At 41.0% G+C, this 20,228-nt stretch overlaps 1 protein-coding gene across 5 annotated transcripts in view; it reads right to left on the bottom strand.

Moving 5' to 3' along the window:
* Positions 1-20,228, bottom strand: part of WWP1 (WW domain containing E3 ubiquitin protein ligase 1) — a 258,360-nt gene that overhangs the window by 98,681 nt on the left and 139,451 nt on the right. For all 5 annotated transcript variants that reach the window (XM_030216171.1, XM_030216177.1, XM_030216185.1 and 2 more), the window contains one exon: positions 8,635-8,965. In XM_030216171.1, the coding sequence (XP_030072031.1) occupies positions 8,635-8,965 (331 nt within the window). The remainder of the gene's footprint in view (positions 1-8,634; positions 8,966-20,228) is intronic.

Here is a 20,228-nt window from a genome sequence, read left to right as displayed (position 1 = left end):
AAGCAGCGTTACAGGCGTGTTAATGTTTTTAATGCACGTTAACCATATACGTACCTACAATATCCCTTTAGGCGCCTACATGGTTAGTGCACGCACTAAATGTAAACGCGCTAAAAACACTAATGCACCTTAGTAAACAGGGCCCTTAGAGTTTTACTAGTATGGTGTAAGAATAAGGGATACATACTCAAATAAAAAGGTGATGAGGGAGAGAGGAGGAAATGTTTGCAATAACATAACAAAATTCTGTGAGTGTATTTATCAAACGTATATATAGTCATAAATTGATATGTGCAAAGCAGCATCTAGTTGAGAGATTGGGTACTCTTGAAAGATTCTGTACACATTCCAAAGAAACAATCTCAATATGAGCAGCTCTGAAATTTATACATAAAGGGAAAGCAGTAAATGTGATTCATCTATATCAGTAAGGCATCTGAATGTGTGTCACATGTTATATTTATGAAAAAAGTGAGGACAAGAAGAAATTAAAGCAAGTGCAGAAGACAGCAACAAGCATTTAGAGGCCCAAGCAATATGCATTTATTTAATGTAAGCAAGAGAAGACTTGGTGGGTGGGGTACTGTGATAATAGATTGTGATGATGATCCTTTGCTTTCACTACTGAGAAAAGAACAAGAGTTTTAAATTAAAACAAAGAAAAACAGAGTTCAACATTGGGAAGAGCTTTCTAATGAACTCCTGTCTTCCAAAGTGTTAGCTTTGCAAAACATATGATAAAAATGAGCCTCATTCAATGGTATGTTGGAAATAAACTCAATATCTTAAATGTACTATTAGTGCTCTATGGGTGTGTATCATAAAAACAGCAATACATGAGGATCATTTTCATCTTCAGGGAAAATATGCAACTGTATAACAAGTCATTTTAATTTTCCATTATTTTCTGTGGTCTGTCTCTTGCTGCTGTGGATCCATGAACAAAGGTGTTATTTTCATCTGATGGATCTGTACTATTACTACAACCATTACTAATCCTTGTGCCGAAGCATTTTATCTGGCCTGTATGAACAAGAAAAATTCCTTCTTTTCATGTTTTAAAATTAGCAGTTGCCTTGCTGAGATTTGGACTAGATGCTATACAACGAGGTCACCACATGAAGATATTTAGTGAGAAAGTTACTTCATTCTTTTACCCTCGGGGATGCACAACAATTATTAATCACCCTAACAGTCAGGTGGCGGAAAGACTTACAAGAGCACATTAAGGGGGTCTTTTACTAAAGCTTAGCTCGAGTTATCTGCAGCAGGGCCCATAGGAATAAAATGGGCCCTGCTGCAGATAACTCCAGCTAAACTTTAGTAAAAGCATTTGTCTAAAATATAGACATAGTTGCTCCTGCATGAAAACAGCAGAATGAACCTTTTTCAGATCCCTTCCTACAATATTCTGATTCTACAAACAATATTCAGAATGAATTTGACATGGGACTACACTTTCCTAGATTGCTCTCCTCATATTTTTTTTGACTTGGCAGTTTTTTCTAGGATCTGATACCAAGAACCTTTATTTGCAACTACCCGGTGTGTGTCCACGTTTATTGGACACACACCAGTCAGGATAAAAAGGTGAAGACTCGCTTTTTTGTCAAGGCCTTTGACGGTGCCTAGATATGTGGACACAGGTCCTGCATCATTATCTCTTTTCTTCTCTACTATCTCTTATATATTTACTTCTTATCGATGAAATGGTGTTCCTTTCCATTATGTTTATTATAAACTGCCTTGTTTGGACCTTAATAAAAGGCAGTATATCAGGCACAATAAACAAGCATATCCCCTCCCAATTTACTTTGGTCCAGTCATTAAAGGCTCATGCACTAAGGATCTTTTCTTTTTTATATGTTTTTCTGTTTTAATTAGATAGTTTTATTGTACTGTCTTATGCTATTATGTGTTATAGATTATGCTTATTCCTTCAAAATGGCATACATTTTTGATAGGAGGGATAGAAATATTTTTGAATGAATAACCTAAATCTAGCCAGTGTGATGCCTATGACGCTTCATGATCCCCACCACAAAAGGTTATAAATGTGGCCTCCACACCATCCCCAGCCCTGGAATGCCTGTCTCTCTACTTCTGCCTTCCCTTTCTTCTTTCTGAAATCAATAACTTCACTCAATAAACCATGTTTAAATATTCTATTACCAGGTAATTCTACTGTAATCTGCAGTATTTTCATTCACTTTAACTAGAGTGTAACTGAATAAAATACTTTCTATTTTACACACTGTTGAGGACTTTGTAGTTGATATTTTGTTCCAGCATGTGTTTTTAAATAATGCCGAATGGTTTATTTACCATTATGCTGATTTTGAATTTTTGAACAGCTAGCATGTACTGAGGACAAAAAACTACCAATGATGTGAAATCCTTAAACTTTTTTTTTTAAGATTAAAGCCTTCAGAAGCCAGAAAATGTGCTAAAATAATGTTCAATAGATTTTATTATGTTCTTTGCTAATATAAAATCTGTTATCAAAAACCTTCAATAACTTCTAGACAACTGAAGATGAGACCTGTCAAAAAACATCATATACCCAAATATTTAGGCAGCCATTGGGACCAACATAGCAATACAGAAAACATCAGATTTCTAAATATTCATTTTCAGTCAGTCAGTCTTCCACAATCTAGGTACAAATTCAACTCAGGCAAATTTTCAGAACACTAAATTCTAAGGATAATATAACTGAAAAGGGAACTACATCTAATCTGCAAATAAAAGGTAACATATTTTAAAGAAACTGACTGCTCCTTGTGATCTTGGGCAAGTCAGTTAACCCTCTGCTGTCTCAGGTACAAAATTAGATTGTGAGCCCTTCAGGGACTTGGAAATACCCAGTGTACCTGAATGTAACTCACCTGAAAAAGGTGTGAGCAAATTCCAAATAAATAAATAAATAAATAAATCTCACATAGTGGCTGGATGTAAAAATTAAGTTAAATTATCTTTATTTCTGGCAATAATTATTTTCCACACAACACATTTGAATATTTAAACATAGAAACAATTGCCTTAACATGGACCATTTTAATATGGCAACAATAACTCTTCTTTTTATTTTCCTCCCCCCCCATGATAAGCACAATAAACAAACTGAAAGGAGCAGCATATTCTAGCACCCCCCCCCCATAAACACACAGAGCTCCCACCTCTCACCAAACAAAATCACTTCCACACCCTATCACTTACTTCATCTATTACATCCAAAGAAGCCTCCTACAAGGATGTTTATCAATGTACTTCACAATCAAGAGGTTAAAGACAATAAAAGGGATGTCCATCCACGCCTTAAGAAACTTTGTATACTCTGGCGCTTATCTTCGAAGCATACAGACATCCCGAAATGCTGAAACGGATGTTCAGGTGTTTGAAACATCCAAATCCCAATATTACAAAGGAAGGATTTGAACATCTGACACTGCCATATGTCCAAACAGCAAGGGGGCGTGTTGTAGGCATTTATTAGGTGGGACTAGAGAAAGCCCCAAAATCAAGATGTCCAACAGCAATTATTGAAGGGGAAGAAACATTCACATCTAAAAGGGACATCCTTATTTAAACATATTACAGGAATGTCCAGGGTACACCAAAAGGTGCTCTGATTGAGCAACCATCCACTGGAGAGGTTAAGGCATGACACCGCCTTAATCTCCAGTGGTTACTGTTGCCCTCCCCCTGCCCTGAAAGTGAAACTGAAAGGGGATACTAGGCTCCATGACAGCTTCAGGTATTACGGGCAGTCTTAACAGAGCAGGAAGTAAGTCTGAGGAGTAGCCTAGCGGTAGTGTACTGGACTGTAAACCAAGGGACCGAAGTTCAAATCCCACTTTAACGCTTTTAATGTTTTTCTTTTTTAGTTTTTTTTCTTTTTCTGAGCCCTCCAGGCTGACTAGCGAGTAAGTGGAAAATTCTAGTAGCGTCCTACCGCGCATGCGCTGGTACCTTCCCGTCCGACGCATGAGCTCGGGCCTTCCAGTCAGGTGAAAAAGCAAAAGGCCTACAACTAAATTCAACTCCAAGAAAAATGCTTGCTGTACCTAAATATATAAGCCACCTGCAAGGTTGAAGGCCACTGAAGTGGTGTACATTCAGGTACAGCAGGTATTCTGTTCCTGGAGGGCGCATAATTACAAAATTAAAGAGTTGAAGTGGGATTTGAACCTGGGTCCCTTGGCTTACAGTTCACTGCAATAACCACTAGGCTGCCCCTCTGCTCTGCATGAATGTTTGTGTGTCCATTTTCTAAGAATGATGTCATACAGAGGTCCATGTCCCTTGTTTTCCCTTATTCATAATTTGGACATTCTGGATTGTAAAACGGCTGTTCATGCTGGATGTCTCCAGCACACAGATGCCCATCTCATGCATTTTTGGACATCTCTATTCTGACTTGGACATCCATTCAAAAAAGCCCCTCCACTTCACCTGCATTCACCACAGATATTCTTCCTTTTCTAATAGCACATGCATCAGCTTTCTTCATAAAGTTAGATCTAGCAGTCTCTCTGCTACCCACTATATCAGTATATATCTTTCCGCAATGAGGCACAATTTCCTGATAAACATAATGGCTGCAGTCGAGCCCAGAGAGAGTTCCTCCCCCACATTCATCAGGCACACCTTTTTCTAAACCCTTACACTCAGAACAGTGGATAAATGATCCTACACAACATCCCATATTTGTTCTATTAGAGGACAATCCTATCTGAACAGCAAAGATACTTAACTGTAGCTGGTGTTCTCTGAGGACAGCGGGCCGATTATTCTCACATCTAACTCCTAGGTGAGGTGGGAGGGTATGTGAGAATAATTGGCCCACTGTCCTCAGAGAACACAAGCTACAGGTAAGTATCTTTGCTTTCTCTGAGGACAATTCCTAGATACCAGGCTCACAAAACAAGAAAGCTAGGATAATTGAGTCTCAAAATGTCAAGACTAAAAGTTCAATCAACCTTAAACTATATACATACTAACTGTATGGATCAATTATAACACTAACTAAACAACTGGTTAATTTCTAAAAAGTAGCCGAGGGAAATAAAGACATAGCTGTTTACCAGTTATCAAATATAACTGTTTCACAGGGCTTTAGCAAAGAGCTCCCAAGCTGAAACTGGAGCAACAGCCAGCAATTGCTGGGTAATTTCAAACGCCAGGCCAATAACAGCCCAGAACAACATCATTTCAAAAAAACTGGTTACATCACTACAAGTCATTTTCTTTATCTGTGATAAGTAAAGAAGGGAAAGGTCTGTTCTCTGAAAAATTTTAAAACATAATATGCACCACCTGCTGGCCAAACTAGAGAAATGCACTTCAAGAATCAATAAAGGCAATTCTACAGGCTTAAAACACACTGTTCAGTCACATTAACTATTAAGCTGTATCATTCAAATATCACTGAATAGTGTGCAAATGCCTTACTGCAAGAAAGCAGCATTAACCACAGCACATAGCTATGATGTGAATTGAAGCTGTGAACTGATCACACTTATAAGTGCTTGAAGGAGTCAACTATACAAATAGAAGCACACAGGACAGGAGCTACAGAGGAACAGCATGGTCTCCCAGTAAGCTAAGAGGCAACTGCTTGCTATACATACTGTAACTTAGATCAGTTCCTTATCTCTTGCTTAACTATACAAAGAACTTGCCATGATTTTAGCTAGACATCAAATTACCCTGATTGACTCTGTACCATGCATCTTATTCCCATCATATATCTGCTCTTGGTTCCTCAGCTATATGGTAAGCCGCATTGTAGAAAATGTTTAGCATCATATCTATGTAAGTTGAATATTCTAATTAGGACTGCCCATCAATTAAAGGTTTTAATCGCACGATTAATAGCGACTGAAAATGTTTATTGTTCGATTAATCACGTACAACATCTCTACTCACATTTCCTCCTGTTCAGTACAAAATATAGACTGCAAGAAGCAAATTCTCATAATGGACATGTTTCAATTCCTAAACTGAAAATAAAATCATTTTTCTTACCTCTGTGGTCTGGTGATTTTATTTCGCTAATCATCTTGTTCCCTGTCTCTGTGCTCTGAACTCTGTTTCCAAGACCTCCTGTCCATTCACTATTATCTTTTCTCTCCTCCTTTCTTCTTCACTCCCTGCCCTATATCCATCTTTCACGTCCAACTTTCTTCCATTTTTCTGCATCATTCTCATGTCTATCTAGTTTCTAACTCTTCCCTTTCTTTCCATTTATGGGCTGCAAATCCTTCCTTCTCTCTTCTCTTTCTTTCCCTGCCATCTATGTACATTTCCCTTCTCCTACCTTCTATTCATGTCCACCATCTCCCTTCTTTTTTCTTTCTTTCTTTGACCCCCCCCCCCATTTCCACATCTATCCCTCTCTTCCCCTGCCATCCAGCATCACCCGTTTCTCTCCCTCTTTTCCCAACCATCCAGCATTGCTACTCTCTCTCCATCATCCACCATCGACCCATCTCACTCTCTTTCCTCTCACCATCCAGCATCACCTGTCTGTCTCTCTCCCCCCACTGTTCAGTGTCACCCCTCTCATACACCATCACCAACCAACATTACTCTATCTCTTGGTCCTGCCCGCCCAACCATCTACCATCACTTTGTCTCTCCTTCTTTCCCCACCACCACTACCAAAAAACAAAACCATCATCTCTCACTGCCCCACCTCTCTCTCCCCACCCCAACCATCTATTATTGCCTTGTCTCCCTATATCCTGCATTGCCACAACTTTTTCCTTCCCCATAGTGTGCACTGCTTTGTCTCTCTTCAATCCCCCATAGTGTGCGTTGCCCTGTCTTTTCTCATTCTCCATATTCTGAATTGCCCTGTCTCTTCTCCCAGCTCTTGTACCCAGCTTTGCCCTGTCTTGTCTCCCTGTCCTCTCCCCCTCCCACTGGCTTACTCATTTCACATGGAGCTTGTGCGTCAATCCCTTGCTTCTCTCTTCACCATGGCTGTAGCAGCAGCAAGCAAAAGATAGGTGCAGGGACATTCCCCTCTGCATGCTGCCACTGGCTCTACCGGACCCAGAAACAGGAAGTTACATACCTCCTGTTTCTGGGTCCGGCAGAGCCAGCGGCAGCATGCAGAGGGGAACGTCCCTGCGCCAGACCTTTGCTTGCTGTTGCTACAGCCATGGTGAAGAGAGATGCAGGGGATCGGCGCACGAGCTCCAGACCATCTAAAATGAGGAAGACAGTGGGAGGGGGAGAGGACAGGGAGACAAGACAGGGCAAAGCTGGGTTTGGGGGATGGTGAGACAAGTGGAATGTGTTAACTGCGTTAAACGTTTTAACACTAGTTAAGCATTTAGCGCGTTAACCACGTTATTAACATGTTAAATGTACAGCCCTAGTTTTAATGTATGCTTATTAGGTGTATCATTAGTATTTTACTAACATTGTATTATATCTCTGATATTTGAATTCCAGTGCTGTTAAATGTGTATATTTTTGATACTGTTTCACAGTAGTTCTAATACTAGGTTTCAATTTATGGTTTTCAAGTTTACCTCATTTACTGTATCTATGTTTATTCTTGGTTATTTTACTATTGTTATGCCGTTAGCAAAATTATAAGTTTTATGTTAAACTGTACCTGCTATCCACTGCCTTGGGAGAATCTCTTCATAAAGGCGGTTAATAAATCCCAATAAATAAATAAAAATTGTTTGAGAGACTTGCCAATTCAAGTCCAACTGTGCAGCAATCTTTTCAAGACACTTCTGTAAGTGTATGAAACTTGGATAGTGTTGATTTGCATAAGTTAAGAGTAGTTTATTATCAGCATAAAAAATAAAGCCAATGCCCAGATCTCGAATCATTGTAGCCTGGACACTGAGCAAGATTTGATTGGAGAGACAATGACAGAGCATTGCAGGACACCGGAAGACAGTTGATAATGGGAGGAACTGAAGAGTCAGTGTGAACAGTGAATGACTGGTTGCAAAGAAAAGTCTCGAGTTAGGGCCGCTGAGAGGGGGGGGGGCAGGGGGGACAAAATTCCTCGAGCCTGGGCCTCCAAGGGGGGCTCGGTGCCGCAGTCTCACCCACCCGCCCTCGGCTCTGTCAACAGCCCCTCTCCGTCCGCCACCGGGCCCCCTGCATTCAAATCGGCAGCCCCTCACCTCCGTGTGAAAGCGCAGCGGTAGATCGCCTCCCTTCGGACCTTCCCTCCCTGTTTCCCTCCCTCGTCTGATGTAACTTCCTGTAAATAGTCTACATTGTAGATCTGTCAAAACCCTTCTTTAATATGTTTACAAATATCTTTTAGACAGCAGAATATGAAAAGTGTACAAAGGTGAGAAGACTTGCAACAAGGCACTGCAAAGTCACAAAAGAGTTTTAGTTAACTAATTTTATAGGGAACAGTAAAATCAACGACTCGCACTCAGACACCCAGGAAGAGTTAGATCAACTCCTGAAACAAAAGTAAACTGTGCAGAAAATAAACAGAACAAATTGTTTGCCTATTATACCCTTAGCAAACAGCTGGATCTAACAGTTTTCAAACCTAACTAGCACTTACATAACTCAAAGTATCAAAAGCCCTTCCTCCTGTATATGAAATACATTTTTCTAACAGAGAAGTCTACATACCCAGATGGCAAGGACTCTGTGCTGGTATTGCCAGGCTGCTGTCTGACAGGTTCCTCGGATACACTGGAAGAGGATTGCCTTGGTTTTGCTCCTTCTATGGCTGTGCTGTCTCCCGCAGCAGAAGATCCACAGGCTGTTAGATCGTCAGATCCAACATTTGTACTACTGTTAGTAGCAAATGTATCGTTTTCAGGGGGAACTGTTGCTTCTATAGCTGAAGTAACTGAAGTAGTGCAAGAGGCAGATACGGAGGTTTCAACAGGGCATATTACATTTGTAGTGGCAGATGTACTATCACTTTCTGCAGTAGATAACAATGGCTCACCATTAACTGAAAAGAAAACAAAATGTATAAGCATCAGTACTCAAAGAAGTTATTCAATTTATTATCAAGCCTGAAGGTCTGAACATTGTTGTTGCCTGTAAGTACTTCAATATCATCAACCACATGGCATAAAAATATCCAACAAGAGACAACTGCTAGCTTCAAATAGCCTCTGTCTAGGAGAAGATGCATATTCTACAATGTTACTCCCCTTTCTTTACTAAAATAACAATACAGTGAAAAAAAATGTACAAAGCATAATGCTAATGGATAATACATATCATGAAAACAGCACTAAAGTATTACAAAACACACACTTCCACCAGGGCAGGTGCAAGATATTAGGCAGGTGGGGTTGGAAGGGAGATCAAAGGTCATCACTGCAAGGACTTTTTAGAGGACACTATCTGCTGTCTCCCTAAATTTGACACTCTAGGTAACCACCTAATTTGCCTGATGGTAGCATCAGCTGTGACTTCCACCCCCTAATTCAATTTAAAACAAACCTCTCATATTCCAAGTACATATTCAAGCAGCGGCAGTGGAATTTGAATCCTGGCTTCCCTTGTTCTTAGGTTGTTGCTTTAACCATTAGGTGCACATCCTATATAATAAAACTCACCCTCAACATTCTGAGAACACTGACGTCACTGTCAGGTCTTCCGGTTCGAAGCCTTCGTGGTGGTGAAGCCACCGAAAACACTGTGTTGGGGCCCCGCCCTCGCGTCAAACGTGATGACGTCGAGGGCGGAGCAATGTCAGCAGATTGAAGGTGGCGTGCCCAGGTCCGCAACAATGGCGGATGAACGCCGACGGGGTGAGTAGGGAGGGGGGGAGGTCCAGAAGGAAACCGTGCTAGCGCCCGTTTCATTGCAGCAAGAAACGGGCATGTTTTACTACCGTGTTTCCCCGAAAATAGGACCTACCCCGAAAATAAGACCTACCGGGGTTTTCCTGCAAATTTAAAATATAAGACATCCCCCCAAAAGTAAGACCTACCAAACTTTTTTTTTAAGCAGGGCCGCCGAGAGCCACCCGAGGTTGCCCCCCCCCCACACCCGAGGTCGCCGGGCCCCCCCTCTGTCGCTCCCGGAACTAACCTGAAGCTCCTTTCACCTTCGCAAGTTCGGATTTGAAGCAGCAGCGCAGCAGGGCAGACCTCTCCTTCCTTCCGTGTCCCGCCCTCGCCTGATGTTACATTACGTCAGGTGAGGGCGGGACACGGAAGGAAGGAGAGGTCTGCCCTGCTGCGCTGCTGCTTCAAATCCAAATCCGAACTTGCGAAGGTGAAAGGAGCTTCAGGTTAGTTACGGGAGCGACGGAGGGGGGGGGGGGGTCCAGCGACTTCGGGTGGGGGCGACCGATGTTTCCCAGAAAATAAGACATCTCCCCGAAAATAAGACCTAGCGCGTTTTGGGGAGGAAAAATAAGTATAAGACAGTGTCTTATTTTCGGGGAAACACGGTAGTAATGCATATTATCTGTTTCAGCTGTATCTAATGTTTGGTAACTCAACAGCAAACTAAAGGCTAGCAGAGCTGAAACATGGAGGCCATTTGGCAACCTATCAAAAACACTGATTGCTAAATTATGTTATGGTTGCCGGTAACCTTAGGATTTCTGTTGAAATGATGCTGAACATCATTGTTGACGTGGCCAACAGGAAGCGCTGACTGAGAGTCAAGTACCTGCAAATATTTCCAGAATGCTACAAAAACTATTCTGTTTAATATGTTCTATTATTTTGTCATGCAGTATTTTGATTTTTTTTTGTACATAATTCCCTGGAGTGTCAACTGTGTACATAATACCATCAGTAACAGAGGCACTGAGGGAGGCATCTGGTAGACAGTGAAGGTGTTCTTTCCTGCTGTATTCCAAAGTGCCCCTACTGTTCCACTTTTTTTTTTTTTTTTTTTAAGAGTCTTGTTCATACAGGAGGAGCACTATTCCCACTAAGCTGCTCTAAACATCAATAGCTGAATAAATTCAGAGCAGTAAAAATACAGTTGAGCTACTCTCTTTATCTACGCCTGGCAATAGAAAATAAACCTTGCAGAGTCAAAATTTGAAACCTTCAACAAGAGTTAACACAATGATAAACCAGAGACAGTCTGAAATGCCTTTCCTTCTATCAGAGCAAGGGGGCTAGGCAGAGGAAGAGATGAGAAAGGTGAGGTTTATTTTTGTTTGCTTTTTTTCTAAGATAGAAGACAGAGCAATATAGCACAATTTAGATACAGTCAGTATAATCTGACTAAGCAATTAAAGTCCATGGAATAGATAGGCAGTTAAACCTATATTCAGACAGTTGAATTTATAAGAATAAAAATCAGAAATGCATTTAGCAGTGTTGCTGATTTCCTTGAAGGAGAAAATTAGTAACCTGTGTTTCTGTTGGAAGACAGGCCAGGCCACCTCCTGCTGAGACAGGTGATTCAGCCAAGTACCACAGTTAAAATGTTCTCTGGAAAGGGCAAGCACTGAGACAATATGAATCAGTCCAGGTTTCACTCAAAATTTTATTTTTTCTCCTTTAAACCAATATCCAAGAAATTTAATTTTTCTCCTTTAAGCAGAATAATCTCAATAAATATTGTAGTTTTTTTTTTAATCCTGATGTGCAGGCTCCCAGGTAATATTGCAGTTTCTTTAATGTAATCTCTAACTGCAAATTAGACCCGTTGAAGATTAAAGCTACTCTCTTTATCTTGGTCTGCCAATGGAAAATAAACCTTGCCTAGCCAAAATATGGAAACTTCAACAAGAGTTAAAGTGACAGACCAAAGGCAGTTTGAAATGTCTTTCCCTCTCAGAGCTAGGGGCTAGGTAAAGTAAAAGATGAGAAAAGTGGGGTTATTTATTTACTCTTTTTTTCTAGGATAGAAAACAGAGCAGTACAGCACAATTTAGATACAGTCAGTACAATCTGACTAAGCAATTAAAGTCCAGAGAATAAATAGGTAGCTAAACCTATAGCCAGACAGTTGAAATTATAAGAATAAAAATCAGAAATGCACTGCTGTGTTGCTGATTTCCTTGAATGTTAGGTATTATTAGGAAAGAAATGGAAAACAAAAATGAGGATGTTATAATGCCTTTGTATTGTTCAATGGTGTGACCACATCTTGAATACTGTGTGCAATTCTGGTCACTGTATCTCAAAAAAAGATATAGTGGAATTAGAAAAGGTACAGAGAAGGGCAAAAAGAATGATAAAGGGGATGGGACGACTTCCCTATGAGGAAACGCTGAAGCGGCTAGGGTTCTTCAGCTTGGAGAAAAGATGGTCGAGGGGAGATATGATAGAGGTATATAAAATAATGAGTGAAGTAGAACGGATAGATGTGATTCACTTGTTTACTCTTTCCAAAAATAGTAGGACTAGGGAGCAGGCAATGAAGCTACACAGTAGTAAATTTAAAATAAATTGGAGAAAATATTTTTTCACTCAACATGTAATTAAACTCTGGAATTCACTGCCAGAGAATGTGGTAAAAGCAGTTAGCTTAGCAGGGTTTAAAAAAAAGGTTTGGCTATCTTTTTAAAAGAAAAGTCCATAAGCCATCATTAAGATGGACTTGGGAAAATGTATTGTACTTGTGACCTGGATTGGCCACTGTTGGAAACAGGATAATGGGCTTGATGGACCTTCGATCTGTCCCAGTATGGCAATGTTTATGTTCTTCTGTTCTTAACAACTTGGCAAAAAAAAGTGTGATGGGGAAATATAATGCTTTAAGAATGTAACAAACAATGCCATATTCAGCCAGACGAAAGATCCAAACCCAACATCCTGTTTCTGATAGCAGCCTGTCTCCAGGTGGCTTATAATGTAAGTTTGTAACTGAAGCAATGAAGGTTAAGTGACTTGCCCAAGGCACAAGGGACATAATCTATTTCACCCCATTATGATTTTATAGACTTATGTCTCCTTTCAGCCATATCCTCTCCAGGCTGAACAGCCATCAGGTTACGGCTGTTCAGCCTGGAGAAGATATAGCTGAGAGGAAGGAGGCAGTCTTTCCTTACAGGAGCTCCACTCCACCCTCTTTATCATATTGGTCACCCTTCACTGAACCTTTTCAAACCTACTATATATTTTACTGAAAGTGTTGGCAGTGACCAGAAGTCAGAACGCCAGAAGACAGAGAAGCACTAACATATTTAATCTCCATTTCTTTCCTAATAATTTCTCACATCCTAATTGATTTTGCCCGACACAACACACAGAACTGAGGATTTCAAAGTATTGTCCACAATTACTCCAATTTTCTTGGACAGTGTGGATCATTTTTCTCTCTATGCATTTTACACTAGTAAATAATTTCACTTGCCATTTAGGTAACCAGTCCCCCAGTCTCACCAGGTCCTTTTGCAATTCCTAATAATCAGAATATGATTTAACTACTCTGAATAATTTTGATTTATCAGTGCATTTGACCTCTTCATCACCCCCTTTTACAGATCATTTACAAATATATTTAAATAACACCAAACCCAGTACAGCTTCCTAGTGTATTCCACTATTTATTATTCACCACCGAGAGAAATGCCTGCTAGCCCATTACTTTTCTGACAAGTTTCTATGAGGGATTTTGTCAGATACATTATATATACACCAACACACCTTTGTCCATGTCTACTAACCTCTTCAAAACATCTAACAGATTGGTAAGGCAAAATGACTATAACCTGTACAGAGTGGCAGGTGAGGCTCTGGCCACCTTTTGGACAGAGTGGATGGACCATAAAGACCTTTATCTGGCATCATTTACTGTATTACTGTGTTTTTAAATCAAGTTTCAAGTTTATTGTAGATTTGCTATACCGCCCTTATGGAAGGCCTTCAGGGCAGCTTAAAATCTAAAAATACAGAAAAGAGCGGAAAAACAAGTAGAGGGAACTTGAACATGACTTTCAGGGTAGATGGGTAGAACTACAATATGGGATAGGAAAGGCGGGGGGAGGGGGGGCACAAGAGGAGATGCTACAGGTATCATCTGGATTCCTCCATGAAAATTGCTCAGAGCATACACCAAAAACGCAAACAGTGTATGCCTTTCAACAAGTCATCTTAAGGTTTGTTTTAAACTTATGAAATGATGTTTGTACATAGAGGGGAACAGGGAGGGAGTTCCAAAGTTGAGGGCTTTATACACTAAAAATGACATGTCTGGTGTGCTTTTGAATTATTTCGCAGTGGCTAGGCGTCACCCTTAATGTATGTACTGAGCTATTACTACTAATTATCATTTCTATAGCGCTACTAGATGTACGCAGCGCTGTACACTTGAACATGAAGAGACAGTCCCTGCTCGACAGAGCTTACAATCTAATTAGGACAAACAAACAAGAGATATAAGGAATAAGGTGATGAAAAAGGTAAAGAGGCTGTGCCTCATTCATCTGTCTTTATCCAGATGGTAAGTAATTTTGCACCTCAGAATGGCTTGTATAATTTTGCCGTATGCAGACATCAAGTTCACTGGCCCGTAGTTTCCTAGACTACTCTGGAGCACGTTGCCACCATTAAAACCTCTAGTACCATATTCAATTTGTAAGATAAGCTACAGATTACTACTACTTAAATCTACAATTTCATTTTCCATTCTTTCTGTACTCTAAATTGCATGCCATCCAATCTCTGCGATTCATTACTCTTTAATTTAGCAATTTGTTCTTTACATATTACTGGTTCACCGTGATTTGCTTTGGTTCTTCCTGAATCATGACCCTTAGAAAATGTTTCTGTCATAAATACCTCCCCAATACCCTCCTTGATAAGGACCAAATCAAATAATGTACTTAGTTTTACTGCTATGATCTTGTCTTCCCCTGTGCACCCCTTTGACCTAGTCATCTAGTGGTCCAACCAACTCTCTCACAGGTTTCTTCTTTCAACTATGCTTGAAAAAATATTTTGAGATTTGGCCTCTCAACTTTTTTTTTTTTTTTTTAATTCTCTTTTAGCCTGACAATCTAAGTTGTCTAAGTTCCAACCTGCCAGCAGAAGTAATTTGGAATCACTTAGCTCCATTTGCTCTTTATTTAGGTGCACCTTGGCTCTTCTGGCTTTTATCATGACCTATCAGGGTATCTTAGCTTTCACAGTTTGCCAGCATCCTCTGAAAGTATTTCATTCTAAACCTAGCATTCTGTTGTCTATCTACATGATCCAGTATAAACATTGTTCTCTCTCTCCCTTTAAAAAAATTGGTGTCAGAAGCTGGATTCTGTCTTGGTTAAAGTTGAATAATTCTTTCAGAATAGAATTCCCTTCTACAAAATGTTACCCAGTTCCAGTCAAAGCTCAGAACTGAATCTAATAAAACCCACCTTGAGTGAATTTCTTTAAAAAAAAAAAAAAAAAAGGTGATAAATAAATCCTAATAAATAAAATCTTTGACAAGACTGCATTCAACAAATGATCCCCCTCCCCCCAGCCAATCTGAAAGAGCTTGAGCAATTCTGCCAAGAAGAATGGGCAAAGACTGCATTATTCTACTGTGCAAAATTGGTAGATATTTATCCTAAATGACCCACGGTGTTAATCCTGCAAAAGGAGCTACCACTAAAATATTGAATCAAGGGATGCAGACATTTGTGCAATCAAGACTTTTTGACTCCTTATTCTTAATTACTTTTTAAATAATTCTATAAATTGTTCTTTCACCTTGAAAGAATAGAGTATGTTAGGTAAATCAGAGAAAATCTCCTTCAATACGTATCGAACTGTACTCTTTGTACATGCTACAGTCTAAAGAGATGAGAAATTTTAAAAGGTACTGTAAAATAGGTGTAAGATATCACTAGTTTTCTTTTAAATGAATGCTTATGTCGCATATCCCAGCCCAAAAGAGCAGAAGAAAATTGTTGGGTCCTAAATTAAAATAAAGTTGCTTCTCTAATCTTACCTCAAAGGAATTATCCCCGTTGAACAACATATTTGTAACTGCTTCCTGCATGCCTCAATGAAGGCCAGAAACTGACAAACATGAATCTATGATTGCTCATTCCCATTAAAGAAGCTATGTCATCAGAACTATGTTTCTCACACTCTCCCACTTCTTTTCCTTAAAAAAGTGTGACATTTATTTTTATCTCACACAGTGTGTCCTGCAGCATCTTCCAAAATGTTACAGAAATAACCAAGCACCTAGAACTGGGAAAACGTTACACAGCACTGTAGGGTACCCTTTAGATAAGTTTACATCCTCACTCAAAACACCTACAGAAAACTACTATAATACCAGGAAAGGAAATCCTTATCAGTGTACCACTTATTGATGCCATACCTACCTTGGTTGCCACCCCGGGCGGAGCACCCCCCTCCTCCAAACAAGGGGGTGCGCTGAATAGTCGTGCGGCTGTTGGATCTGCCAGTCCCCTGCCCCAGAACAGAAAGTTGACGGCAGAGGGAGCAGGGGCTGGCAAAGCCGACAGCCATGTGACTGCTGAGCACATCCCCTTGCTGCCTACAACTGGGACGGACCACCACCCCCACTGCCACTTATAACAACATTAAGCTAGAACCAGAAAACCTCAGGGAAATCATAAAAGATCTTCAACTCCCATTTCTGAAGGATTAATTACTAAAAGACATTTCCTTGCCCCACCCCCTAACTCTAACCTTTTGCCAAACTGAAACATGAACTTATAATTACAAACAGAATCCCAAATATAAGAAAATGGCACAAAACCTTGCAAGGCACCATGATGCAAGATATGCCAACACATATCACAGGACCCTCAGCTACTGACACAGATTCAAGACGAAAAGTTTATAATTCTCTAGGAATGTAGTATAAATGATCTAATGCAAAAAGTGTGAAGAGGAATAAGAACATAAAAGGAATCCCTTTCCAGTTGCTAGCAATGGCTCCAGTTGTATCCTGCCCAGTTGAATTGCACTGACCAGCCAAATAGGGGGGGGGGGGGGGGGGGAGGATCCAAGATGGTTGCTGCTAAGTAAGCTCACTAAGATGCTGCTAGTGTCCCCTTAAAAATTTGCTTTATTATGGTCAAAGGGAAGGGTACGATGAATGTTTTTCCCTTGGAGCTCCCTGCCTTGCCTCCTGGATTAACAATGCATCAGTTTCTGCAATGTCTTGGTATGGGAGCAACTTCCTCTGTGAAGGGCACACCTGAGACAGACAAGCAGACCAGCTAAAACCTCTGCAAAATACTCTGGGTCTCTGAGCCCACAGCTGAGGGACCCGCCACCACAGCCAATCCCCGAAGACCTGAGCTTGAGCTCTGCTGCCTCGTTGGTTACCAAAATTGTTACTTCCAGAGCAGCGAAAGGAGGATCCATTAATGCAGCGCCTGGTCTCCTGGTTTTCTGCAGGGTAAGCGTGATCTGGGTGTGCTTGCTGAAGGCCCTGTGCTACCTTGTAGGAGGAGAGCATCACCCTGGTGAAGTAGGAAGTACTCCTGTAGCCAGGACCTGCCCACTAGGGGATATACTATCCTCTCGGACCGAGGATATGTCTCCAAATGCTGCCTGAGAGGGAAGGGTTAGGACAGCTGTTGTAGTTGGTGATTCGATCATTAAGCATATAGATAGCTGGGTGGCTGGTGGACTTGAGGATCGCCTGGTGACTTGCCTGCCTGGTGCGAAGGTGGCAGACCTCAAGCATCACCTAGATAGGATTTTAGATAGTGCTGGAGAGGAGTCAGCTGTCTTGGTACATAACATAATCAGATATTACCACATTCTGCTCTTTTTCCATGTACAGAAATACTTCATCCATATACTGTGTGTAATTCTGGTCACCATATCGCAAAAAAATATATTGTGGAATTAGAAAACGCACAGAGAAGGGCAACAAAAATGATAAACGGGATGGGACAATTTCCCTATGAGGAAAGGCTAAAGTGGCTAGGGCTCTTGAGCTTAGGGAAGAGATAGCTGAGGGGAGATAAGAGGTCTATAAAATACTGAATGAAGAGGAGTGGGCAGACATGAATTGCTTGTTTACCCTTTCCAAAAATACTAAGACTAGTGGGCAAGCAATGAAGCTATTAAGTAGTACATTTAAAACAAGCCAGAAAAAATATTTCTACAGTCAACAAATAATTCAACTGTGGAATTCATTGCCAGAGAATGTGGTAAAAGCAGTTAGCTTAGCAGGTTTTAAAAAAGGTTTGGATAATTTCCTAAAAGAAGAGTCCATAAGCCATTAAGATAGACTTGGGAAAATCCACTGCTTATTTCTAGGACAATACACAACAAACTGTCAGTGGAGCAGCTCACACTTATTTATGTTTTAATGAGGGGATGTCTCATACTGTCACACAGGCACTTCTTTTTTTGTGCTTCCTTAAAGCCTCAGCTTTAGTGACTCAGTTATAATCATCGACTACCCCCAACCACCGATAGAGCTGCTCCACTGACAGTTTGTTGTGTATGGTTCAAATTATAAGTGGTGGAGGGTTGCCATTTTTTGTTATATTTTTTGATTATTTCTAGGACAAGCAGCATAAAACCTGTTTTACTCTTTCGGAATCTTCCAGGTACTTGTGAACTAGATTGGCCACTGTTGGAAACAGGATACTGGGCTTGATGGACCTTCAGTGTGTCCCAGTATGGCAATGCTTATGTTATCTTATACATTTTCTAGCATTAAAGCTTAGCCGCCAAATTCTAGACCATTCTTAAAACTTTGCTAAATCCCTCTGCATGTTATGCACACCATCTAGGGTATCTACCCTACTGCAGATTTTGGTGTCATTCGCAAAGAGGCAAAACTTACTCGACAGTCCTTCCGCAGTACTGTTTACAAAAGTGTTAAAAAGAAACAGTCCAAGAACCGATCCTTGTGGCACACCGTTGTCAACATCCCTTTACTCGGCGTGAACTCCATTTACTACTATCCTTTGTTGCCTTCCACTCAACAAACTTCTAACCCAGTCACTCACTGAGGGCACTCAGTTTATCTGTAAGTCGCCTATGTGGAACCATGTTAAAGACTTTCCTGAAATTTAAGATCTTGCTATGATCATGCCAATAAAAAGTTAACATGACCGCTGGAATGGGCAAAATTCTTAAGATCAAAAAAAAATCAGGATCCTTAAGTTGGGATTCACCTCAAGTGGCAAACTATCAGGCAGTTTTACTCTTCCAAATTTTCAGTATCTTCACAACATATAGAGAGGAATGGCTACATAAATAGGATCTCTCACATTTAGTCAACAGCTTTATAGAAGATATAGCCAAACCTTTTACTTTAGATAAGGTTAAAAAAGCAATAGCCTCCCTGAAAAATATGAAAAGCTGCTGGATCTTATCGCTTACCAGCTGAACTCTATAAATGTACGAGGGATCGCACTGCACCAGTGCTCTTTGCAACTTATGAGATTAATATTACTGCTCAATTACTAACAAACCATAATATGGTAGATAGGGATGCCATTATCTGCTCCAATTAAAGACCAATTTTGCTTCTGAATATTGATTACAATTTTGTTTTAACAGGGTATGATACATACCTGTAGCAGTTGTTCTCCGAGGACAGCAGGCTGATTGTTCTCACGACTGGGTTGACGTCCGCGGCAGCCCCCACCAACCGGAAGAAGCTTCGCGGGACGGTCGGCACGCAGGGCACGCCCACCGCGCATGCGCGGCCGTCTTCCCGCCCGTGCGCGACCGCTCCCGCCAGTTGAATGACTAGCAAAAGATGAAACACACAACTCCAAAGGGGAGGAGGGAGGGTAGGTGAGAACAATCAGCCTGCTGTCCTCGGAGAACAACTGCTACAGGTATGTATCATACCCTTTCTCCGAGGACAAGCAGGCTGCTTGTTCTCACGACTGGGGTATCCCTAGCTCTCAGGCTCACTCAAAACAAGAACCCAGGTCAATTGAACCTCGCAACGGCGAGGGGACAACAGAAATTGACCTACGAAGAACAACTAACTGAGAGTGCAGCCTGACCAGAATAAATTCGGGTCCTGGAGGGTGGAGTTGGATTTACACCCCAAACAGATTCTGCAGCACCGACTGCCCGAACCGACTGTCGCGTCGGGTATCCTGCTGGAGGCAGTAATGAGATGTGAATGTGTGGACAGATGACCACGTCGCAGCCTTGCAGATCTCTTCAATAGTGGCTGACTTCAAGTGGGCCACCGACGCTGCCATGGCTCTGACACTATGAGCCGTGACATGACCCTCAAGAGTCAGCCCAGCCTGGGCGTAAGTGAAGGAAATGCAGTCTGCTAGCCAATTGGAGATGGTGCGTTTCCCGACAGCGACCCCTAGCCTGTTA

Source organism: Microcaecilia unicolor, chromosome 1, assembly GCF_901765095.1.
Source record: "Microcaecilia unicolor chromosome 1, aMicUni1.1, whole genome shotgun sequence".
NCBI lineage: Eukaryota > Metazoa > Chordata > Amphibia > Gymnophiona > Siphonopidae > Microcaecilia > Microcaecilia unicolor.
Note: the sequence above shows the minus strand (reverse complement) of the source record. Positions and strands in the feature narration are given on the sequence as shown.